The following is a 25689-nucleotide window of genomic DNA, read 5'->3' on the forward strand; positions in this document are numbered from 1 at the left end:
TTGATTGGATGACGCTCAACGAGCTGCAATAAGATGAACACAGGCAGGAATCGAGGAGATGTTCAAATGATGCGATGTTCATGTTTCCTATGAATTTGTTTGTAGTGGATAAATATATTTTAATGAATTACAAGCCTTTATTTTCCACATTAACAGCAACCATCTCTCGTTGTCAGTGTTCAGTGAGGTCGTCATTGACATACAGGCATATAGATGGAGAGAAGAGGTCGCAGTCTGTGCCTCCGCAGTAAAACTCATCTTCTTCAGGGATGCTGTTTTCACTCAGGGTCTTGCTAATATCCAAGTTTACTCCATTGTGTTTCCAGGTGTAGCTTGCTGCATGGGAATTATAGCAAAGGTATCGCTGGAGAATCTCATTCAAAGTCTCTTCTGAGCAAACCTGCTTGGAAAACAAAAGCTTAGAACAATTTGGCTAACTAATTTGACGAAATATAAATGTGCATGAAGTATGTACAAAAAAGTTGAGAGCTCTGCTTGAGATATAGCATGTTGTGAGAGGTTGTGTAAGGTGGATTCTACGAGCCCCCAACAGATGTGTATTTTTTTTAAATGTGTATACAGCAAATAGGCTACAATAGGGCTGCAAAAAGACAGAAGGCAGGAATTTCTTTTAGACAGACCCATGTGTGTTGCCAGCACCAGCACAGAGAAAGGAAAGAAGAAATGATCCAGGCTGAATGAAATACCCCATTGCCAGATGGTTGTTCAGCCCAGAGTTTAAGATATAGCCTGGTGGCCCATGAAACAAGTGAATCTGGGAGCTTTCGTTGTGCCACAGGCTCAACGTTAGATCCATTTCCCTCGAGCTGGAAAAGGATCAGATCCAAAGAGTGGGAGGAAGGGAGAAAATAGAAGATTTAGAGGCAGTGAAGCTGGAAAGGGTGGGAAAGAAGAAAACAGGACAATGCTGCCCTCTTCAGAATACAGTATGCAATAGCACAGTGCAAATATGTCATTTTAGGAATGTGCTCTGGAACAAATCAAGCACACACACATACATGCAGTGTACCGCAGGAATGCTTAAAATAATTAATATTTTCTTTTTTCTTGTTGTTGTTTCATGACAAAATCTTGAAATTATTGAGAAGTTTAGCAAGAACTGTGTATGCCATTTTCTGCTTGGAAAAATACAAAGCATCTGTGTGCCAGGTTAATATTGGCTTACCTCCAGCCTTTGCTCCTGGGAGGTGAGTGTGTTGATAATGCAGATCCAGCATGTTTTGGCAGACAGAAGCCCAACGGCCTCCCAAAGTCACTGGCCCAATCAGTGCGAGGGCAGGGAGGGGGTACGTGTAGGAAGCGCCCTCTAGGGGTGTAGTATTTAATGCAGCCCATATTGGATCAACATGGGTTAAAATCTAAATAATAAGGGATTATAAAAAAGAAATATTGGGATTTTCAAAGAAAATGCAAGAAACACAAAATTGGGAATCTACTGAATTTTCTGTGATTCAAAAACTGACTTCAACAATACAATGAAGAAAATCATTGCTTAAAATTATTTTCTATACGTCCCACCTGGCATACAATAGCACCGTTTTGGATGTCGGTTTACAGACCCAATGTTTAGTGCTGGCTTGATGGGTTGTTAGCTGCTTATAATCTCCTAACTATGGAAACATTTTTGTGATAAAGTGGATATCAGTTTTCCAAAGATTGCTTGAATGGTGCTTGTTTATTTATTTATTTTGTATTTTCTCCCCTTTTCTCCCCAATTCCCAATGCGCTCTAAGTCCTCGTGGTGGTGTAGTGACTCACCTCAATCCGAGTGGTGGAGGATGAATCTCAGTTGCCTCTGTGTCTGAGACCGTCAATCTGTGCATCTTATCACGTGGCTTGTTGAGCGCATTACCGCGGAGACACAGTGCGTGTGGAGGCTTCACGCTACTCTCCGCGGCATCCACGCACAACTCACCACGCACCCCACCAAGAGCGAGAACCACATTGTAGCGACCACAAGGAGATTACCCCATGTAACTCCACCCTCCCTAGCAACTGGGCCAATTTGGTTGCTTAGGAGACCTGGCTGGAGTCACTCAGCACACCCTGGATTCGAACTTGCGACTCCAGGGGTGGTAGTCAGCATCTTTTTACTCGATGAGCTACCCAGGCCCCGAATGGTGCTTGTTTAACAAAACCAGATTAGGTTATTTTCACGGTTGTTGTTATTACATAATATATTCAGGTCACGGTTCAATACCCACGTTCCCGGATGAAGTATGTCTGAAATCTGTTCATACTACTTACATGCATACCTAAAGAACGTACTGTTTTACCGGCCAAGAAGTTTGTCCTTCATTAAAATAGTGTACATACTCTGACAGGACGTGATTTTGGATGCAGGGATGGGGTTTGTTCATTTAATTTAAAGAGAGTCATCATTTTACTAAAGCCTTAAAGGAATAGTTCACACAAAAAATGATAACTCTCTCAAAATGCAAGAACTTTTGGTTGTGAATGAGCTTCTTTCATGAACCTGCATAGAAGAGCATTTTGGTAAAAAAGGAATGAATTTATGTTTCTCACCCAAAGTGAATGTATTGAATGTATAGAAGACATGGATTAACCACTGGAGTCGTATGGATTACCTTTATGTTGCCTTGATGTCCTTTTCAGAGCTTGAAAGTTTTATACATCCTTCAAAAAAACTTTTGTGTTCCACAGAAAGTCATAAGAGTTTGAGATGGTCAGTGTGAGGGTGAGTAAATTATGAGAGAATTATCATTTTTGGATAAACTATTCCTTTTAAGTGTCCATTTATGATATGTAATTGACTGTTATGAAAGTACCAAACAGTACCCTTCAATGTGATATTGGGCTTTTTTTCTATTTCATTCAGGTCTTTGGCAAGTGACTTGAACATAATTAAAGGGATAGTTCACCCAAAAATGAAAATTCTCTCATCATTTACTCAGCCTCATGCCATCCCAGATGTGTATGACTTTCTTTCTTCTGCAGAACACAAACGAAGATTTTTAGAAGAATATCTCAACTCTGTTGGTCCACACATTGCATGTGAATGGTGACCAGAACTCTGAAGGTCCAGAAAGCATATAAAGGCAGCATAAAAGTAATCCATATGACTAAATCCATATATTCAGAAGTGATATGATGGGTGAAAAACAGATCAATCTCCACCTTTGACCAGCCCCATCCAGTAAGTTTTTGTTGTTGTTGTTGTTGTTGCCCCAACCAGTAGGTGGCTGAATGTGAAAGTCACTTCCACACCAGAATATGGAAGTAAAAGTGAAAGTGTAGATTTTCAGTAAAAAAATTGTATCTGTTTCTCATCCACACCCATCATATCGCTTCTGAAGATATTAATTTAACCACTGGAGTCGTATAGATTACTTTTATGCTGCTTTTATGTGCTTTTTTTGAGCATCAAAGGTCTGGTCACCATTCACTTGTATTGTGAGGACCTGCAGAGCCGAGATATTCTTCTTAAGATCTTAATTTGTGTTCTGCAAAAGAAAGAAAGTCACACACATCTGGGATGACATGAGGATGAGTAAATGACAAGAGAATTTTTGGGCGAACTATCCCTTTAAAAAACAGTTTTGTCAATTGTTACAATGGCTTACATCTTTTGTCTTTAGGTCAAACCGGTGACTGATGTCCTGTCCTGTACACTCTACAACAGATTTCAACAACACATCTCCTAGAATGTAAGAAGAGGGGAAACAAAAACAGAGAGAAAATAATAATAAAAATGTATAATGAGGAGTTAATAAATGCCACATTGCAAGTTTGTTGGAAAAAAAGTTCTCTTTTCCAGTTTTGACCTACCTTTATATTCTGCCACCAGTGGTGTCAGATCGTACACTTTGCCCAGGTACGACACTCAGATATCTCCAAGTGTGGTGTGCAGCGACACTTCGTTCGGCGTGAAATACTTTGGACGCCGCATTTTAACAAATCTCTTAGAGTTTCACGGGCAAGTGATCAGAATCAGAAACTTTACTCTATTTAAAGCTGAATAAGCTAGCTGTAGTAGCTTGTTATCGCTACATTGTTGACATCCGCGAAGGCGCGCACTATGTTGCTAATATATATATATATATATATATATAAACTGCGAGATTCACGCTGCTAAATAAGGCGGAAACGCGTCATCACAGTCAGTGGAAAAAGGTCTATGGCAGTTTATGGTGACAGCCTCTTCAAACTTAAAGTGATAGTTCACCCAAAAATGTAAATTCTCTTATCATTTACTCATCCTCATGCCAGATGTGTATGACTTTCTTTCTCCTGCAGAACACAAATAAATATTTTTAGAAGAATATCTCAGCTCTGTAGGTCCATACAATGCAAGTGAATGGTGACCAGAACTTTGAAGCTCCAAAAATCACGTAAGGGCAACATACAAGTACTCCTGACAAATCTGGTGCATAAATCCATATCTTCATCAGCAAAATGATGGGTGGGGGTGAGAAACAGAACAATATTTAAGTCCTTTTTTACTATGAATTCTCCACCCTGCTCAGTCCATCTCCACTTCCCTTTCACATTCTCCTATTTTTGGTGATTCAAATTCATGCATATTGCCCCCTACTGGGCAGGGAGAAGAATTTATTTTATATATTAAATATAAAAATTAAATAGCAATCTGTTTCTCACCCACACCTATCATATCGTGTCTGAACACATGGATTTAAACACTGGAGTCGTATGGATTACTTTTATGCTGCTTTTATGTGGATTTTGGAGCTTCAAAAGTTTGGCACCCATTCACTTGCATTGTGAGGACCTACAGAGCTGAAAGATTCTTCTGAAAATCTTCATTTGTGTTCTGCAGAAGAAAGAAAGTCATACACATCTGGGATGGCAGGAGGGTGAGTAAATGATGAGAGAATTTTCCTCCCTCAGCTGGAGAGCTAAGTGGTTGCTGTTTTCTGAGAGGTTTTTAGAGCTGTGCAGTCTCTATTATATTGTGGTCCCCTATGTGGCTCAGGTCCTTCCTTCAAAGTCAACAGGATTTTTCACCTCTCCTCAACAAGCTGCACAATTGGGGTTTTCCAGTCCATTGCAACTGCGGGACAAATTATGAACCAAAGTTATATTAGTTAACAGTTTGAATTCTGAACAACCGCATTAGGGTCACTTGCTTTCAGCAAGCATCACTAAATATGTCTTTCCATGCAAATCACTCATGAATCTGGATTGTAGGATGAATGTCTTAAGACTTATTCTTCTTTCAAATCATCTGAAAAATACACTTGACAGAGGAGTCTTTAATATACTTTTTTTTTTTTTAATTCAGTCTGTCTTGGAGAGTTTTCAAGATTTGTTTCTTAAAACAAATGAAAACAGACATGAAACCATTTGGAAGACCAATGTCCTTAACATCAGTGAGGTCAAAGGACTTAAGAGGGAGTAGAAAGTACAGAGGCAACTCTTAATGTTTACGTAACAGTTTGAAAGCATTGTGTATCAGGACAGCAACCTGCTGACATTTTGTACAGAAATAACTATATGAGTGCTGGTTTATAGCCCGTCATCTGATTTATCATCCAGGACAGCTGAACATTTTCACTGTGATGTCTAGTGTCAGAACAAAGGTGTCAGGCTATAAAGTAGCACAACAGCCGGTTAATTTCCAGACAAGGTAATTTAATAGTTTCATATATTCAGTATTATTAGAAATGATGCTGTCTCTTTGGAAAGAATTTACAAAGAGTTTTTTTTCCCCCAGTTTATACTGTAATCTGAAACAAACATTGGACATAAATATGGAAAAACCTGCAATACTGTTTAACACTTTCATGCCAGGCACATAAGAGTTTAAGAATGCAAATTTGGCACAGCTCAAAAGAATCTACAACCCTAAATTTTGGAGTGTCATTCAATAAAAAATAAAATAAAAATAAGCAACAGAAAAGGGAGGAGAGAGATGAAGTAATGAGAGTGATGACACATAAATCAAAGAAATTTAGAACATTTTAAGATGAAATTATTCAGCTGGGTTTAAGACTCCATTTTGGTCTCCGACTCTGGTAATTTCAAGCAAACAAATTCAAACACCAAACAAATGGAGTTTGCCTGATCAAGTAAATCACTCCTGGGAAAATCCAAAACAGCCCATGTATTAAAGTCTCCCTTTGATAAGGTTTCACCAAAGTTCAGTTTCGATATTGTCTTGCCAGGCTTCATAATAATGAGTCCATATCGCTGTCCATTTATACTGCATCAGCCGCTTCATTATCAGTTGTAGTGGAACTTAAAGTGAAAATTTCCACCATCAAAGGGGTTGAAGGGCCATTCTCTGCCTCCCCCTCCTCCACCCTGCTGATTTTCTGGGTCCAAGGGATCCTCACCAGAATCAAACTTTTGACGCATTTCTATGCAGAAAACAAACAAGAAAAAACAAAGGATGCACAAGATTGAAGTTAAACAATATTTATGTTAAACAATATTTAAACTATTTAAAAATATTCTATTTAAATATGGAATGACAGCGAATAAAAACACAAGCTGAATTTTTTTTTTTTTTACTGACTACATGTAGAATTATAATATAACGTTTTCTTACCTGGATCTGTGAGCACTTCCTTTGCTGAGGCAATATCTATAAACTTTTTCTCTGCCTCCTTCTTTTCCGTCTCAGACTGGAAATTGTCCGGGTGCCATTGCTGAGCCAGCTTCCTATATGCTTTTATAATTTCCTGTTTGTTGGCACTCCTGAAGACAAATGAAAAGATTTGTGTAAATAGGACAAATTGCAATTTCTTTTTCCACCCAATTTTTTTTTTTCAGGTTTAAAATGAACATTTATTACTCATTTTTATAAGTAACGGGACATAGCGAAGGAGTAGTACTTTAAGGTGATCATGTCCTTACCTGCTCACCCCCAGGATCTTGTAATAGTCCCTCTTTCGAGAGAGCTTGAGGAGCTTCTGTGCCCGATCAAGACCTTCACGAAGCTCTTGGTTCTTCTGATCGAACTCCTGAGCCTCTTGATAGTCCTCCACAGCTAAGAGGATCAATAGAGAGAGAAACATAACACTACATGTAAATGAAATCAAAAAAAGGTGGAGGACTGAGTGGATCTTGGTGGTAGGCCACTATATCGGTTTGCTTTGCATTGGCTACCAATTTATTTTAGGGTTGATTTTAAGATTTTATTAATTACAAACAAAGCATTACATGGGTTGTCACCAGAATATTTTGCAGAACTTTTAAGACCTTATGAAACCTATTTCATATGAGACCTATTAGATCATCTTGTCATGAACTGTTGGCTGTTCCAAGATCCAGATGCAAAACTCAAATTGATAGAGCTTTTGTGGTGAAGGCCCCACGATTATGGAACAGCCTACACTGGGATATTAGATCTGCTAAATCTGTCTGTTTTTAAGTCTCATTTAAAAACTCATTTGTTTAAATTTGCTTTTATTACAATGTGAATATGTTGTGTTTTACTGCGTGTATTTGATTTTATGTTTTGTGAAGCACTTTGTGCTTAATCGCTAAAAAGTGCAATATAAATACAATTATTATTATTATTTTTGGAAATATCAGTTATCAGCAAAACTCTATGCAGAAAGTTTATTATTATTATTATTATTATTCCTCTGTGTTCCTCAATCACTGGCACCTCGTGGGGATTTGCTGCATCTTAATCTTTCATTAGTGACAATATTAATCCATCTTTTTATCCTCACTTGAATGCATGATAATCAAGTGTTCTAAACTGAAGCAAGACCATGCAAAAAAAAAAAGTTTCCAACTTCATATCTTGCAAATGAAAATGCACCTTATTTCCTCATTAAAACTTATCTAGTGATATTATACACTGGCGGCCAAAAGTTTGGAATAATGTACAGATTTTGCTGTTTTGGAAGGAAATTGGTACTTTAATTCACCAAAGTGGCATTCAACTGATCACTAAGTATAGTCAGGACATTACTGATGTAAAAAACAGCACCATCACTATTTGAAAAAAGTCATTTTTGATCAAATCTAGACAGGCCCCATTTCCATCAGCCATCACTCCAACACCTTAATCCTTGAGTAATCATGCTAAATTGATAATTTGGTACTAGAAAATCACTTGCCATTATATCAAACACAATTGAAAGCTATTTGGTTCATTAAATGAAGCTTAACATTGTCTTTAATGAAAATGAAGTTAAATGAAGCTTAACATCAGAGTCTCTAGTTTGAGAAATAGATGCCTCACATGTCCTCAGCTGACAGCTTCATTGAATTCTACCCGCCCAACACCAGTTTCATGTACAACAGTAAAGAGAAGACTCAGGGGTGCAGGCAAAATCTGTACATTATTCCAAACTTTTGGCCGCCAGTGTATGTATGTATGTATGTATGTATGTATGTATATATATATATGTAGAAATGTTTCTCATGATCTTAAAAATCTTTTGATCTGAAGGCGTATGCTTAAATGTTTGAAATTAGTTTTGTAGACAAAAATATACTTGTGCCACTATATTAATTTATTTCATTATAAAACTACTGTTTAGTCACAACATAATTCCCATAGTTCCACTTGTTATTCCATAGTTTTGATGACTTTACTATTATTCTAAAATGTGAAAAAAATTTATAATAAAGAATGAGTAAGTGTTTCAAAACTTTGACCAATAGTGTGTGTGTGTGTGTGTGTATGTGTATATATGTGTATGTATATATATATATATATATATATATATATATATATATATATATATATATATATACACACACACACACACATATATATATATATATATATATATATATATATTATATATATATATACACACATACACACACACACTGTATACACACACATGAGAAAAAGTCCTTGTTATTTCAAAATAATAGTCCCTAGTGTGTTTCAAGCTTGTCTATAGTTAAAAATACCACGTTATGCACCAAGTCTGATTATTATTGGGATTTTGGTTGAACAACAAATTGCACCTGTGATTTTATTCATTTTGGACTCTTGTAACCTCTATGTCTGTGAATGGCTTAGAGGAAAGACAGAACATTTTAACCTTCTATAAATCGATTTTAAAAACTATTAGCCGATTAATAGATTTTCTGCATTTTCCATCACCTTAGTTGTTATCGGTATCCACAAATACCGCAAAAGTTGTTATTGGTCTACCCCTTGATCCCATATTAGCGATTGGATGTTTTAGTACCTTTCTCATACTCCTGCAGTAGGATGTAGGCCTCCGCTCGGTCCCGCAGGATATGTATATTCTGAGGTTCTCTCTGGTGAGCTTCTGAACATATGTCTACTGCCTTCTCTGCACTCTTCATCTGGATGAGTCACGAGAGTGAGGGAGACAAAACCACAAGCAATGAGAACTCCAATCAAACAAAATCAAAAGGTCCTTTCATAATTGACCTCACATCTGGGCAAAGACATCACATTTATGACTTTAGCAGACTCTCTCCCTAAAAGGACTTTCAATAAAGTGCATACATCACACAGGTAGCCATTACTAAGAAAGGTTCCTGAGAGAAACTAGCATGTTGATGAATTAGACTGTTCTAAATCACAGGATTAAGTCCATTTTTACCAAACAGAACTATTCAGTGTCAATAAAACAGACAATCATTGAAAATATAAACAATTAATTTTCAAGGTGGAAGGCACCAGTGTATCTGCAACTTCTAAAGAAATTTCAAGAGAAAGCTTTTGATATAATTCAGTAAAAAGCTTTTAAAGTATAAAATAATTATACAATAACTACATAAAATCAAGTAGGTAAAGTTATGTAAATGCGCACTTTGACTAAGCAGAAACAGATCCTCTCCTTTGCCTTAGTGTAGAACTGAACATTTGGCTCTGTTCTGATCACTGACTCGTACTTGTCGATGGCTTCCTGATACCTGCCATTCAAAAGCAGATGTATGAGAAGACAACATTAATGATCAGAAATGTACAGCAATACTTAAAAAGCAGTTATCTGAGCATTAAATGGAGCCAAACTAAAAACTTTACATTTGAAATAATAATTTAAATATATATATATATATATATATATAAATAATTTACATATTTTTATCAGAAAAATAGAAACCATTTTTTTTAATTACAAGTTTTATTTTCTTTTTTCATTTACAAATACTATTGCAATTTTCAGAATTTAGTTCTGTCACAATGTTAAACTTAATATTTTGTTTAACATTTGCCATGGGCAATTTACAAATCCACAGGGCCATTTTCCAAAACATGTTAAATGATAGTTTAAAATTGCAACAGTAATAAAACCGGAAAATTGATCTTTGCTTCCTGAAAATAAAATGTTACATTTGAAACCTGAGATTTAGCACCAAGAAAAAAATTGTAAACTTAAAAATAACATTTGCGAATTTATTAAGAGAGTGTTTACTTTCATTTACATTTCAAAATACTGTAGTCCCTAATTCGGCTTCATAGATCCAGTAAATGGACAGAATTTCATCTTGTTTAATGATGAGAAAAGTAAAGCCTGGAATGACAGAAATTCTTTAAAGAAGATAAGCAATGTGTAATTTATAATGTAATAATAATGTAATTTCTTTATGTCATAGTCTTACAGTAGATAAAAATAGGATTAGTTCCTAGGCTCGGACACCTTTAATGAAGTAAAAAATGTTGATTGTGAATCTGAAATAAAATTCACTTCTAGTAGGGGCAGGGAAGAGTTTTTTCCTGCACCTCTGTTCTGAGATCAGCTCCTCTGCGGAGTCCAGCTGCTTGCTGAGCTTCTTGACCTGTTTGTAGTGGGCGAAACACTCCTTATCATCCTGATCTAGCTTCAGACACTCACGGACCTGACTGAGGACACAAACAGAAAGAGACAACGTCCTTTTTAGCATTTAGAGATTGCCATTACAATATGTCTTTGTTCAGGTGTATCTGAACTCAAGTGTATCTGACTTAAATCCGCTTAGTAACAGAAAAAAAATAAATTAGTATTACATTTTTGGATTACATTTCAAGTAGGATTTTGTCTATATGCGATGCCATATAAACTTACAAAGTGCGCAATATTATCTGGATCTGGATGGTCTCATTTTTGCTATGAGATATTCACTATGTGGTAAATGCATCGAACACCTGCCTCATGAGTTCAGCACTGTGGTGAGATGTCAAGATCGATAGGAGAAGAGGCAAACTTTCCACACAGACAGCTACTCTCAGTTGTTGCATGATAAGGTCTCTTGGTGTTGTGCTGACGCTAACATCGTTACTATAGCAACCAATGTATAAACAATGGCCTTTGTATTCACCGTCTGAACAGACGGATCAGATTTCATAACTTGTAAAATGGAAGTGCGAAGAGTCAGTGCTAAAGATTGGATCTGAAAAACAAACCGAGTTCGTGTGCAGCGAACAACGCCTATGGCACAGAGATTGAGTGTGTAGGTACATACTTAAGTGAGTCGTGATGCTCGCCTAGACTGTAGTGGAGTTGACTGAGTTTGAGGAATGCCGCTCGGTTGTCAGCGCGGAGACGTGTTGCCGGAGTCAAGTCCGTAATGGCCTTCCGTAGCTCACCGAGCAAGATGTAGCACTCGGCCCTTAGCTCTCGAGACTCGGGGTCCCACGGTGAGAGCTGGGGAATGGAGAGAGCATATTATGCTTAAACCACAACAACTGATTTTTTATTTTTTAGATTTAATTGAACAGAATAAGGGTCAATTGCTGTCAAAATCCAATTTTTGGGGTAAACTATCCCTTTATCTACAAAAAAATAAAATAATAATGAAAAACACCAACAGCAATTATACTAATACCATTATGATATGATGTTATTTACACAACACCCTTTGCTGCAATTGTATTTATGATCTCCAGACTAACTCACCTCTATGACCCGTTCCAGCACCTGGACAGAAGTGGCATAGTCGCCAATGTGATGGGCCTCATGTGCCTTATTCTGGAGTAACTCTAGCTCATTGGCCTTGTGGAGCTGATCATGCGCTTCCTTGTTATCAGGGGAACGCTTCAGCTGAAATACAGAAGTACACATAAGGGGGCAGACCAAGAGGCTACGATGAATAGAAAAAAGAAACAGGACTTTAAAGGGAATAGAATAGAATAGAGGTTCTAAACTGGTGGGTCGCGACCCAAAAAAAGGGGTCACAGACATCAGGGCCAAAACAATGATAAATGTAAATAATAAGATGCAACCAACCATATAATTGTGCATTAGCGTATAATTATACAGTGCATTTATGGCATATTAACTTTTAAAGAGAGGAGGGAACAGATTTCAAATCGTCTTTTATTGCAAAAGGCTGCTTGTTCAATCAAACCAATCAAATAAACAAATTAGGCAGATGCCAAGACATGCAGGTTGCATGGCATGCCCTCAACCTCAAAAACCATGAACAAAACTACATGTAAAAGGAAATACAACCCAGACACAAACTAATTGTACATTTGGGACTGTATAACTCACTACTGCTTGGAAGTCTTCTCTGGCCTCTTGGGTGCTTCCTTGTTTCAGCAGAATATTACCCCTCTGCAATCTGGCCTGAAAACACATACACGCAACACAAATATGTCTCAATTCTATGGTCACTTGTAACCTAGTTTTATATCACAACAACAAAATGTGAAACTCACAGCGAGGAAGTCCGGCTTGAGCTTTATGGCTTGGGTCAGGTCTGGCAGTGCTGATTTGGACTTGCCCATGGCCAGAAACACGGCAGCACGTTTGTAGTAAGTCAGGTAATTCTTAGAATCGCCCTCTATTTAAGAATTGTGCATTTATTAATGAAGAGTGTCTTGCTTTATTTTGAACTATTTGCGTAACTGCACCTAAATGCATTTTGGTACTGATGAGTGTGTTTGTCTGTGTTTGTAATTGAACACTATTTTACTGCTTACTGAATACTACTTTCACTGTATGCTGCCAACTTCTTTTTCAAAACACTATGTGAAACAGTGTGCAGTTTTAAAGGGATAGTTCACACAAAAATGAAAATTCTCTCATCATTTACTCACACTCATGCCATCCCAGATGTGTATGACTTTCTTTCTTCAGCTGAACACAAATTAAGATTTTTAGAAGAATATCTCTGTAGGTCCATACAATGCAAGTGAATGGTGACCAGAACTTTGAGGCAACATAAAATGAATCAATAAGACTCCAGTGGTTAAATCTATATCTTCAGAAGTATATGACAGATCAATATTTAAGTCCTTTTTTTTTTTTTTTTACTATAATTTCTCCTCCCTGCCCAGGAGGTGGTGATATGGACAAAGAATGTGAATCGCCAAAAACTGATCTGATCTGTTTTTCACCCACATCTATCATATCGTTTCAGAAGATATGGATTCAACCACTGAAGTCTTATGGATTACTTTTATGCTGCCAGCTGCCTTTTTACCTTCAATGTTCTGGTCACCATTCACTTGCATTGTAGGACCAACAGAGCTGAGATATTCTTCTAAAAATCTTCATTTGTGTTCTGCAGAAGAAAGAATGTCATACACAACTGGTATGGCATGGAGATGAGTAAATGATGACAGAATGTTTCATTTTCGGTGAACTATTTCCAACAGTAATATGCTACATTGTTGTCTCATTACGTTGCATGTTTAATTCAGCGAGTACTGTACAATTATCATCTCGGAAATTAAAATGTTGTCTTACCCACAGCTGAGTGATAGTGGGAAAGGGCCTCAGCCAGCTGTCCAGCTGCCAGCAGCTTACGGCCCATTTCCAAATGATGCTCGATTTCTACAGGAGCGGCTCCTAACACACCTGAAATGGAGGCACGGGTCACTTACACATATTCCCTTGACAACGGACATGACAAGATTTCTGTGGCAACTGAATCAAGGTTCTTTGAAAACCCTCTATCTAAATGATGGGATTCAGTTTAATACATACCTTGTCAGTTTAAACTCAAAGACCAACCCAAAAAACAAGGAAGCTTTTTGTAACCTCACAGGAACAACACACCATGAAAGCAATTTACCACTGCATTCCATTGCATTTTATGGTCAATTTCACAATGAAAGCACAAAAGTGAAACCATGCAAACATCACCCTGCCTGGTGTCAAGGCTGTTCAGGAAAACAAAACCTAAAATTATAAAATAAATACACTACCGGTCAAAAGTTTTGAAACACTTGACTGAAATGTTTCTCATGATCTTAAAAATCTTTTGATCTGAAGGCGTATGCTTAAATGTTTAAATTATTTTTGTAGACAAAAATATGATTGTGCCACCATATTAAATTATTTCATTATAAAACTAAAATTTAATTAAAAAAAAAAAAGTTTTTGAAATTGATGACGTGGACCAAATAATAAAGAAAAGCAGCCAATAAGTGCCCAACATAGATGGGAACTCCTTCAATACTGTTTAAAATGCATCCCAGGGTGATACCTCAAGAAGTTGGTTGAGAAAATGTCAAGAGTACATGTCTGCAAATTCTAGGCAAAGGTTGACTACTTTGAAGATGCTAAAATATAACACAGTTTTGATTTATTTGGATTTTGTTTAGTCACAACATAATTCCCATAGATCCATTTATGTTATTCCATAGTTGTGATGACTTTACTATTATTCTAAAATGTGAAGAAAAAAAAATTATAATAAAGAATGAGTAAGTGTTTCAAAACTTTTGACCGGTAGTGTATATTTTTTTTTATGTTATAAAAATAAACACTAATATTTTTTAATTGTATCATATATTTTATATTTTTTTATAAAATAATTACTAATATTATAAAATAATAAAAAATGAATCATAATAAATATTTTATTATTAAATTAATTTATAATAAAACACAAAATTATAAAATGAATATTACATAAATTAATATTTATTCATAATACAATTATATAATAAAATAAATGTTAAATAAATATTACATAAATGATATGTATTTTATATTTTATTTTATAACTTTGTTTATTTATTTAATTATAAAATTATATTAATATTATAAATTATATTATAAAGCACAAAATTATAAAATAAATATTATATTAAATTATATACACAATATGTATCTTATAATTTTATATATATGAGTTACCGTAGACTTTGTCAGTTCAAACTAGTCTGGCCATTCTCTGTTGACCTCTCTCATCAACAAGGCGTTTCCATCCACAGAACTGCCGCTCACTGGATGTTTTTTGTTTTTGGCACCATTCTGTGTAAATTCTAGAGACTGTTGTGTGTGAAAATCCCAGGAGATCAGCAGTTACAGAAATACTCAAACCAGCCCATCTGGCACCAACAATCATGCCACAGTCGAAATCACTGAGATGAATTTTTTCCCCATTCTAATGGTTGATATGAACATTAACTGAAGCTCCTGACCCATATCTGCATGATTTTATGCACTGCACTGCTGCCACACTATTGGCTGATTAGATAATCACATGGATTGTTGGTGCCAGATGGGCTGGTTTGAGTATTTCTGTAACTGCTGATCTCCTGGGATTTTCACGCATAACAGTCTCTAGAATTTACTCTGAATGGTGCCAAAAACAAAAAAACATCCAGTGAGCGGCAGTTCTGCTTGATGGAAACGCCTTGTTGATGAGAGAGGTCAACAGAGAATGGCCAGACTGGTTCAAACTGACAAAGTCTACGGTAACTCAGATAACCGCTCTGTACAATTGTGTTGAGAAGAATAGCGTCTCAGAATGCTATTCAGAGATGCGGGTTGGCGCTGTTTTGGCAGCACGAGGGGGACCTACACAATATTAGGCAGATGGTTTTAATGTTGTGGCTGATCGATGTGTGTATGTATCTAGCTAGCTAGCTAGATAGATAGATAGATAGATCTTTTTGTTTTTCTGTTTCAAAAGTGGCTTTTTCTTTGCAATTCTTCCCATAAGGCCTGCACCACTGAGACTTCTCTTTACTGTTGTACATGAAACTGGTGTTGAGCGGGTAGAATTCAATGAAGCTGTCAGCTGAGGATACGTGAGGCATCTATTTCTCAAACTAGAGACTCTGATGTACTTATCCTCTTGTTTAGTTGTACATCTGGCCTTCCACATCTCTTTCTGTCCTTGATAGAGACAGTTGTCCTTTGTCTTTGAAGACTGTAGTGTACACCTTTGTATGAAATCTTCAGTTTTTTGGGCAATTTCAAGCATTGTATAGCCTTCATTCCTCAAAACAATGATTGACTGATGAGTTTCTAGAGAAAGCATTTTTTTTTTTTTTTTTTTGCCATTTGTGACCTAATATTGACCTTAAGACATGCCAGTCTATTGCATACTGTGACAACTCAAAAACAAACACAAAGACAATGTTAAGCTTCATTTAATGAACCAAATAGCTTTCAACTGTGTTTGATATAATGGCAAGTGATTTTCTAGAACCAAATTATCAATTTAGCATGATTACTCAAGGATAAGTTGTTGGAGTGATGGCTGCTGGAAATGGGGCCTGTCTAGATTTGATCAAAAATGACTTTTTTCAAATAGTGATGGTGCTGTTTTTTACATCAGTAATGTCCTGACTATACTTTGTGATCAGCTGAATGCCACTTTGGTGAATTAAAGTACCAATTTCCTTCCAAAACAGCAAAATCTACTTTATTCCACTTTTGGCCACCAGTGTATATATTTTATAATTTTATATTTATAAAAATAAATACTAAAATTATAAAATAATAAAAATGAAATAATAATAAATATTTTTTATAACAAAATTATAAAATAAAACACAACAGATACAAATATAAATCAAATATAAATACTAATATATAATTTCAAATTTAGTTTCCTTGCCACGGGGCAGGGTGCAGTTTGCTTGGTTTCACTTCTGTATTTATACAACACGGTATTAAATGATCACCATATTCAGGTATCCTGATGTTTACATGGTACTGGAAGGAACTTTAAAGAATACCATGTCTATAACACACGGAAGAACCAGGGTACTTTGTTGTTAGTGTCAGGTTGCCACACAATTTAAGAGGCAACATGATACTTTACACTGGAATTCTCGGACTGGTTTGAAAATAAACTCGGTCTGATCTGTGAAACAAGAGATCTCACCGTCCAGCTGTAGATCCAGAACCACACAGAGCAGAGACAGGGAAGACAAGACACTGCTCAAACCTTTCCGCCGTCCCGACATCATCATCACATTAATCACACAGCCGTATGTCTTTCCACTGTTACAGACAATACGTAATACAAAAGAAAGCGTGTATACTCAGATCATCATGACAGTAGCAAATAAGATATTCTTGGCAAAGAAATGTTCTGTTGTCCGGATTATAAATACGTCCGAGTGTAATGAAGGAATGCGAAACTTTAGTTCCGTGTCTCTGTCAAAAATCAAGCGTCCCTCCACTGCTGAACAAAGTGCATTATATATTATTTTAGACAGTAGTTTATTCCGCTTGTGACAGTGACTGCACACAAGAGCTGTCAGAAGTCTTCTCGGAGCTTTTGGGTGTGCACTTTAAATCGCATTCATTTCTGCGCGGTGACTGACTGCCGCTCATGTCCGTGTTTATCGATGCGACAAACGTGGTCCCGTCCCATTGGACGAATTATTTTAGCACACTGGACGGTCACACCCTTTAATGGACTGGTATCGCACTTCAAAACTGATTTATCACCACCTAAATAAGAAAAGTATATCCTAGCCCATAATCACATGTATTCAGGTTGCTTTACTCTTGAAAATATTCAGAATAGAATAGAATAAAGCATTACAACAAAATATCATGTTAACCACGTTAAAACACCATATAAACTACTGTTATTGTTAATTAGGGTGATACAGAGTTGTCTCACAGTGTAAGAAGCTTTCTGCAAAACATTTTTTTTTTATATATATATATATTTATTTTATTTTTATGTTTATGACAGTAGTGGATACCAAGATACCACTATTTGAACATTTTTTGTAAGAAGAATAGAATAGAATAGAATAGAATAGAGGATTTCAAAAAGTACCATGTTAACCATGGATTCTGTCAAAACATCATAGCTTCTATTATTGTTATTAATTAGTGTAATATAGGGTTTTCATACAGTGTAAAGGCTTTCAGAAGCTTTCTGAAATGTAGAAAAAAATATTTATTTATTTTTACGTTTATGACAGTGGTGGATACCAAGATACCCCTGTTTAACAACAAGAACGCAGTAACAATGATATTTTGCTATAAAACCGTGGTTTCCATTGGAATTTTTTTGTAAGAAGAATAGAATAGAACAGAACAAAACAAAACAGAATAGAGCATTTCAAAAGTACCATGTTAACCATGGTTTCCTTCAAAACACCATATTAGTATACTATAGGGTTTTTATACAGTGTAAAGTCTTTCAGAAGCTTTCTGCATTTTAACATTTTTATTTATTTATTTATTTTACATTTATGACAGCGGTGGCAGTGTAAGAACAAGAACATAATAACAATGATATTTTGCTAGAAACCATGATTTCCACTGCAAGTTTTTGTAAAGAGAATAGAATAGAATAGAATTGAACATTAAAAAATACCAAGTTGATTATGGTGCCCTTAAAAACACAATAGCTATTACTGTTGTTATAACTTTTCTTCTTATTCAAGTTCTTATTCAAACAGTGTAAATGCTTTCAGAAGCTTTTAGCATTTTTTGTACATTTATATATTTATGTTTATAACAGTGGTAGCTAACATCAATTTTTCCACAATTTTAGCTGAATAGCAACAATAACAGAATAGTATTTTGCAAAAAACAGTGGTTACCATACACTGTAAAAAACATCCCGTTGTTTTCACACACACACACACACACACACACACACACACACACACACACACACACACACAAACTAGCAGCTGTGGTTGCCAGAGTAATTATGTAAAAACTGCAGTAAAAATGTAAACAACTTTAAAGAACAACCTGTAAATTTTACAGTTTAAAACTGTTGTAATTTACAGACGAATTACATTTTAAACCAGTAAATCCAACAGCCTTTTTCTGCTGAACTAGTATGACCAGGCACTGTAAAAAAAAAAAAAAAAAGAAATCTGTTAAATTTACGGTAAAGAACTGGCAGCTGTGGTTGCCAGAAATGCACTGTAAAAAATACAGTAACCACGTTTCAGACTTTACGGGATGTCATTTTGATGCCTGTATATTTTATGGTACAGAATCGTCGTTTATATTATTAAATGATAAACTTAATATATTAACCTGCTTTTCACCTTATAATGTATTATTAATCACCGTAGTAATTACAGAAGGGCACATGATGACATGAAGTTCACCAATAGTGGCACTTCCAGGAACAATGACCAATAAAGAGACAGTGCACAGTGTCACTCACACAATCACTAAACACCATCAGTTACCCCACCCCCCCCCCACCCCCATTACAAATAAACATTATTTAATGTTTATAAAACACATATAAAACAGGATAATTTGCACAAATAAATGGACACAAGATAATCAACTCATTGGTAATTCTTTTTTCTTTTTTTTTTTTTTTATACCTTAAGTAACTGCAACAAAAGAATTGTCTCTTTTTCGTAACAATTACTTGCATACAAAATCAAATAAATCAAAGCCCATCTTAAGTCTGAACAAATACACACTAGTAATTTGAGTGTGTAATTTCTGTACAGGGATTCCTCTGAGATGTGTTATACTGCAAAACTGACATGGTAACATATGACTTGATTAATGACTTGTCCTGTCCACAAAACTGCCAGTACATCTAGTATAAATATTTACATAATTGCACAGATATATTAAGGTAGAAAACAATATCAATATATGTTTTATAGACATGAAATTGACCCAAACTGCTTCTTTCAGACATAGGCATTTTTCCCATAAGTGCTCTGGCCACTCTGGGCATCTCTCCTGGACGCGGACACTGAATAGACTGTTCCCCGTGCGGGCTGGTAGGGGTAACCACTACAAGAGCAGGAGATAAGAATGAGACCATAAGAATTTGTTTAATGAGTCTTTAGGTGAAGAGAGAGAAAGAAAGGCAGATAAAGAAACTCACATCTTCTCTTTTGTGCCAAATTTGCAGGCAAACATGAGGCAAGCTCCACCACAGATGGCGAGAGTGCCGGAGGCCCAGCCGATGTATAAACCCTCTCCAATCTCATATCTACAGCACATCACAAGATATAATCAAGTCAGCTCAGTATAATGAGAACAGGTTTCACTTTGTATGAAAAATGCTGTCAAACTAAAATTACGATCATCAACACAAACAGGACACAGCACTAAAACAGGTTGAGATGAGGTGTTGAGCATAACAGAAAACAACAGGGGACAGCATCCCCCCTTTACTTTCTGAAAAAGCATACAGATACTTTGCACATACTTTTGGCCAGGGTAGAGTGGATTGAAGAATTCCTGAGTGATGTTGAACGCGTACCATGACACTGATACCATTGTACACAAACCTTCAGATGAGAATTAAATAAATGTATATAGATACAAAGCATTATACTGACACCAATTCCCAGTCATCTGTAATATTAGGTTTAATCAGTAATGAACTTTACCTTGCAGAAGGAAAAAGGCTCCTCCAGTTCCGGCTATTCTGCCTTTCAGTACGTAGTTCTCTCCGCCGGCCTTCGAGCACTGCATGCCGATGAGTGTGGCCACAACACCAAATGTCCCAAACACCACTGAAGCGATCATAAGAGCCCGAGACGCCTGGATATAACCTGAAAGAATAAAAAAAATCTAAATTATAATCTATTATTAATAAAGTTGCTATTAACAGACTTGCATACATTATTATTTACATAGCCTATCTATCTATCTATCTATCTAAAAGAAAGAAAGAAAGAACAGGGAACGTTCTCAGAATGTTGGCTAATGTTCTCTAAGAGTTCTCTTTAAAGTTATGAACAAATGTTCTTGCAATAATGTTAATAGAACGTTCTTTCAATGTTTTCTGTTGTTGATAAATTACATTAGCATGACAATGTTATTCATACATATTAGTGTAGGCTAACGTTTTTTTAAATGTTACTACATTGTAAATAACATTTCCACAATTTTCAAACGTTTCCAGAACGTTCCTGTGACCAAGAAAAAAGTTCTTACAATTATTTTAAAAACTTAAATTTTTGAACTATCTATCTATCTATCTATCTGTCTATCTGTCTGTCTGTCTGTCTGAATGAAAGAAAGAAAGAGCAGGGAACGTTCTCAGAAAGTTGCCTAATGTTCTCTAATTGTTCTCTCAAAGTTATGAACAAACGTTCATGCACTAATGTTAATAGAACGTTCTTTCAATGTTTTCTGTTGTTGATAAACGTTCTCAAAACGTTAGCATGAAACCGTTATTCATTCATCATGTAACGTTCTCAAAACGTTAGCATGAAACCGTTATTCATTCATCATGTAACGTTCTTTAAACGTTACTACATTGTAAAAACATTTCCCACAATTTTCAAACATTTCCAGAATGTTCCTATAACCAAGAACAAAAGAAGAAGAAAAAACCTTCTTAAAACGTAAAAAAAATAATAATAATTTAAAAAAACGTTCCCAGAAAACGTAACATGATAGGCCTAATATTTTTAAAATACCACAATCACTGTTGGTACGCCAACTTTTCCAACTTCTTCAAACAGTTTAAAAAAGAATTTAGCAGTTGTGACTAGGTTACCAACAACTTTGTTTGATGATTAAATGATTAGTGTAGTTCATGTTTGCCAGAAAACTTTGGGTGTCTTTGTTTCATCAGCTGTATTTCCTACCAGTCAGCGCGAGCAGAGAAGGGAATTCACGGCAGTTGTGCACTCCCGTCGAGTCCGTGGCGCAGGACATCCACAGGTTCTCATAAAGGGTTGAGGTGGTGATCACAGTCCCATCTATGCTGGAGACTTTCCAGTAACGGTTTGGAATTGCGACGCCAACCATTATCCAACTTATAAAGCCAAAACATAGAGCAACCACTTCAAGAATCGGATCCATTGTTGCTTTATATTACATAAGCTCTGAAATCAAGCAAGATCAATGTTTGTATTCCTTTCTTTTGTATTCCTTTGCCTTATAATTGGTTTCAAGGTGCGGGAACTTTGTGCCGCAAAATAACCATATAATACATCCAGTGTGCAGGATTTTATTGGCTGTTTCTAATCATGATTTATTTCATGGAAAGCTAGATTGCAACTGTGTGACAGCAAGATGTGGTGTTTAAATTGAAAAGTGAGCCATTTATAGGCTCTGTTTGCCCTCCCCTCTAATGTGCCCTATGTCTCGCTTTTGTGTTTTACATCCCGAAACTGAACAGGTGGTTATTGCCAAAGTCCAATGGTCATTCCCTGATCTTCACTGGAGTTCAAACGTGAGTCTGTTTTAACATTCCAGCTTACCTCTGACAAATTGCCAAAACTCAATATATACTGTGTGTATGTATATATATATATATATATATATATATATACACAAGTTTCATAGGGTAAAACTAGGAAAATGTTCACAAAACAAAAGACTGTGCCACTGATAAACTTAATGCAACTAATGATGCAGTGGTGTTTTTGACAATGTTTATCTACATTGTTAAAGGTGGTAACCTACCTTAAGGAGCATTTTCTACCTCATCTAACCCTGAAAATAGTTTTGTTGGTGTAACCTAATGTATTCAGGTTGATCCAGTGATGCAACATAATAGTTTTAACTTGAATAAAATAGTACCAGTTGAAGCACATTTTTAGGTTACATTTCTTTTCCAATGTGGGCTACTACTGGCTTTACTCATCACATTATCTGTCTCACTGCTTCAGACATTCACATACATTTCATTATCTGGCCTGTAGTCCAACACGTCACAGTCACTACAACAGTTTTTTTTTGTATGATGTATGTTCACACAGGTGTCCTCACAGAACCACAGGTGAAGTTCACATTATGTTCCACTAACGTTTGACAACCAGAGTGTGTTCAATAGCAACTTTTTGTCTTCATTTTGAACATTATATCTATTGTTTAGTTTAATTTTTGTTAAATATTTTGCTTCAAAAGTATGCCTGTGCCAGCACTTTTTCCCCAAATTTTGCAATTTATTTTTGCCACACAGATTAAGAGATTTTGCCTCAGATTAAGAGTGTAACATTCACAAAAGAAACCAAATGAGTCACTGATCGTGTCACAGAAATGTGTACAGAAAGACTTAATATCTTTGTCATATTTAAATGCCGTCTACATCCTTCATCAGTGTTTAATGGCTTAGCGGGAAAAATTTGCCATCTCTGAAAACGATGATGTCAACAAAATTTGACACACCAGAGACTGAAGTACATGTGGCTATAATAACCAAAACTTTCACGTTTGACAGTATCTAAATTAATGTGAAATCTCTTGAAGCAGCATACAGCCAGACGATTTTGAGCATGAATGCAGGTAATAATAGCTAAGTGACAAACCCTATTGTACAAAGACCTAGGAGTGATTCACTTATTTTACTGACTCAAAGCTAAAGTATTCAAAATGAACAGCTCAAAATAAGCAAAGTGGCAAACCGTATCTTGTAAGATTAACTGCAAATCTGCAAATAGATCCTCTGCACAAATGTAATAAGTATGTTGCAACACGTGGTTTTGTAAATTCTGTGCAAGCATTTTAGTGACGAGAGTTCCTGGAGTAATCCTGGAGTATCAGTCAGTCTGTCTGTCTGTCTGTCTGTCTATCTATCAATCTGTCTGTCTAGACAGTTTAGCTAATTTGTCGATCATTTGAAATGGAAAGGCTGAAAATGACACTTATTTACATTCATTTGAACTTATCATATACAGTATATACCCAGAGCAGAAACATTTTTTAACTCTTTCACATGTAACTTGAATAATGTGAGCACAAAAGTTGGACTGGGTACTGCCACTGTGCTAAACATATTGCGTGTGATAAGCAGATGATGGTCTGGGTTTTAAAGGTCAGGTTTATGACTATCTTGCTTGTTATAACTCAACTTTAATTGTTCTTTTAGCAAACAAAATAGTTATTACTTGTGTGTCTATTGGCAAGTGGCAAATGATGATGGCACTTTTGATTATACGGCGTAAATGAGGACTATAAAAAGAGCTTATGCAAGAGTTCTGTACACACACACACACACACACACACACAAAACTTTCACTACTGTCAGTTATACTCAATCCTCCCATGTTCATATTACTCAAAAGATTCATGTAACCAATGGAACTTAAATTAATTGAGTTGTTACAACTAAAAAAGTGTCTTGCCATCTTTACTTAATCCATTTGTGTTGGGACAACATGACAATTATTTGTTTGGTTAACTGAAACTGGGCAGAGGATTTCTAGTTCCCAGCATGCTTTGTATGGGACTCGACAGGGAGAGTAAATGTTAAAATTACCCTGTGTTATTTTGTGTCTTTGTGCAAGATGAATGAATAAAAAAAAGGGGGAGACACGTTAATTTTTAATTATTTGTTGAGATTTAGAAGAATTTCTGTTATGTTGAAGTTTTGGGAGTTACCATCATGGTGAAGAGTGAAGCTTGAGCTTGTTGAGGTCCAATAGAGTTTCAATATTCTGCATATTACTTTATCCATTGAGGATAACGTGTTAACATAGCAGAGTGACCAAGATGCACACTGTAGTGCTTCCCACCAGCATGTATCTGGCATGCTAACATTTCCTGTTACTAGCTAGCATATCACTAAAGAACTTTCATTGGAGTTATTTTGACATGTTAAATTTTGTTGTGTTTAAATGATTCAGTTCCCTCTACTTCAGGGGTTCTCAACGGGGGTGTTCAAAGGATGCCAGGGGGCTCTGAGAGCAAATTAGTATAGAGGGGGCATTAGGTTACAAATAGGGGGTGTTTATCAGTCATAATAATCAAATCTATCGTCAAGTTCCTCTTTGCATTAAAACGTTTATCTAGACTTGGAGTATATCAGTTAGTTCTCAATTATACGGGTTGGTACGCATTTGTACCACGGTTCATCTGATTTTGAAGTCTAGCGACGCATCTGAAGTATCTGGTTTAGCAGCGTCAAATACACAGGTGGAGTCACAAACTCAGCTAATGCACCTGTATGGTTCTGTAGATGGATAAGGCTCAATGGACAGAGCAGCGTGAGTACAAAGTAGGTGCGTTTTTACTCGCATATATTTTTTATAAATGTTAGAGATAACCTTATGTTGATACGAGTAAATTTACATCTGCATCCAACTCAAAATCAATTCTGTATTGTAGAATGAGCATTTCAGTGGGACAAAATATGTAATATTATTGGTCTTTTCACTTATTTTTGAAATATATTAACAATATCACTTTTATTATTAGTTTCTGTCTTTGTATTTTCATTTTATAGGCCCCAGATATAGCCCTCCATCTGCTTGAATTCAAGAAACGCAAGGTTTGGTCTCATATTCATGATGCGTAAGCCTGCTGAATTTATTAACAAAACTTTAAAATTATGCAATGCATCGAAGTTGCATCAAGCAAGTTAACCAAAAGCACAAATACTGAGGTAAGGGAATGAAGTAGGGGGCGTTCATCAAAAAAAAAAAAGTTTGAGAACCACTGCTCTACTTGATGTATTTGAAGGATTGTTCCGGGTTCAGTACAAGTTAAGCTCAGTCGACAGCATTTGTAGCATAATATTGATTACCACAAAAATGTATTTCGACTCATCCCTCCTTTTCTTTAAAAAAAATAAATAAATAAATAAAAATAAAAAAAAAAACAGCTCAAATCTGGGTTACAATGAGGCACTGACAATGGA

General features: G+C 36.0%; 2 protein-coding genes and 1 pseudogene across 2 annotated transcripts; all 3 read right to left on the reverse strand.

The window, feature by feature from the left end:
* Window positions 1–94: 94 nt before the first annotated feature.
* Window positions 95–4150, reverse strand: LOC127446887 (cytochrome b5 domain-containing protein 1-like; annotated as a pseudogene).
* A 1102-nt stretch (window positions 4151–5252) lies between these two features.
* Window positions 5253–17473, reverse strand: LOC127446808 (dnaJ homolog subfamily C member 3-like). Its single transcript, XM_051708049.1, has 12 exons — window positions 17011–17473; window positions 13629–13739; window positions 12596–12720; window positions 12429–12503; window positions 11832–11975; window positions 11398–11579; window positions 10679–10798; window positions 9765–9867; window positions 9171–9291; window positions 6862–6994; window positions 6554–6702; window positions 5253–6362 (listed from the first exon to the last, which is right to left on the reverse strand). The coding sequence occupies exons 1-12, from the start codon at window positions 17096–17098 to the stop codon at window positions 6226–6228; spliced, it is 1488 nt and encodes a 495-aa protein (XP_051564009.1). The 5' UTR covers window positions 17099–17473; the 3' UTR covers window positions 5253–6225.
* Window positions 17474–19319: 1846 nt separating this feature from the next.
* LOC127446876 (claudin-15-like) lies at window positions 19320–22111 on the reverse strand. The gene is made up of 5 exons (XM_051708184.1): window positions 21692–22111; window positions 20483–20647; window positions 20299–20380; window positions 19972–20079; window positions 19320–19877 (listed from the first exon to the last, which is right to left on the reverse strand). The coding sequence occupies exons 1-5, from the start codon at window positions 21906–21908 to the stop codon at window positions 19772–19774; spliced, it is 678 nt and encodes a 225-aa protein (XP_051564144.1). The 5' UTR covers window positions 21909–22111; the 3' UTR covers window positions 19320–19771.
* Between the last annotated feature and the right edge of the window lie 3578 nt (window positions 22112–25689).

This window comes from Myxocyprinus asiaticus, chromosome 1 (genome assembly GCF_019703515.2).
Source record: "Myxocyprinus asiaticus isolate MX2 ecotype Aquarium Trade chromosome 1, UBuf_Myxa_2, whole genome shotgun sequence".
In the NCBI taxonomy this organism is placed as follows: domain Eukaryota; kingdom Metazoa; phylum Chordata; class Actinopteri; order Cypriniformes; family Catostomidae; genus Myxocyprinus; species Myxocyprinus asiaticus.

Bases quoted from the DNA above. Each gene is read 5' to 3' on its own strand.
- LOC127446808 (XM_051708049.1), bottom strand. From the start codon at position 17,098: ATGATGATGTCGGGACGGCGGAAAGGTTTGAGCAGTGTCTTGTCTTCC. The intron at 12,721-13,628 runs GTAAGACAACAT...ATTCTTAAATAG, and splicing joins CCACTATCACTCAGCTGTGG to AGGGCGATTCTAAGAATTAC. The intron at 11,976-12,428 runs GTGAGTTATACA...TCTGTATTTCAG, and splicing joins GAGAAGACTTCCAAGCAGTA to CTGAAGCGTTCCCCTGATAA.
- LOC127446876 (XM_051708184.1), bottom strand. From the start codon at position 21,908: ATGGATCCGATTCTTGAAGTGGTTGCTCTATGTTTTGGCTTTATAAGT. The intron at 20,381-20,482 runs GTAAAGTTCATT...TCTCATCTGAAG, and splicing joins AGCCTTTTTCCTTCTGCAAG to GTTTGTGTACAATGGTATCA. The intron at 19,878-19,971 runs GTGAGTTTCTTT...CTGCTCTTGTAG, and splicing joins TTTGGCACAAAAGAGAAGAT to TGGTTACCCCTACCAGCCCG.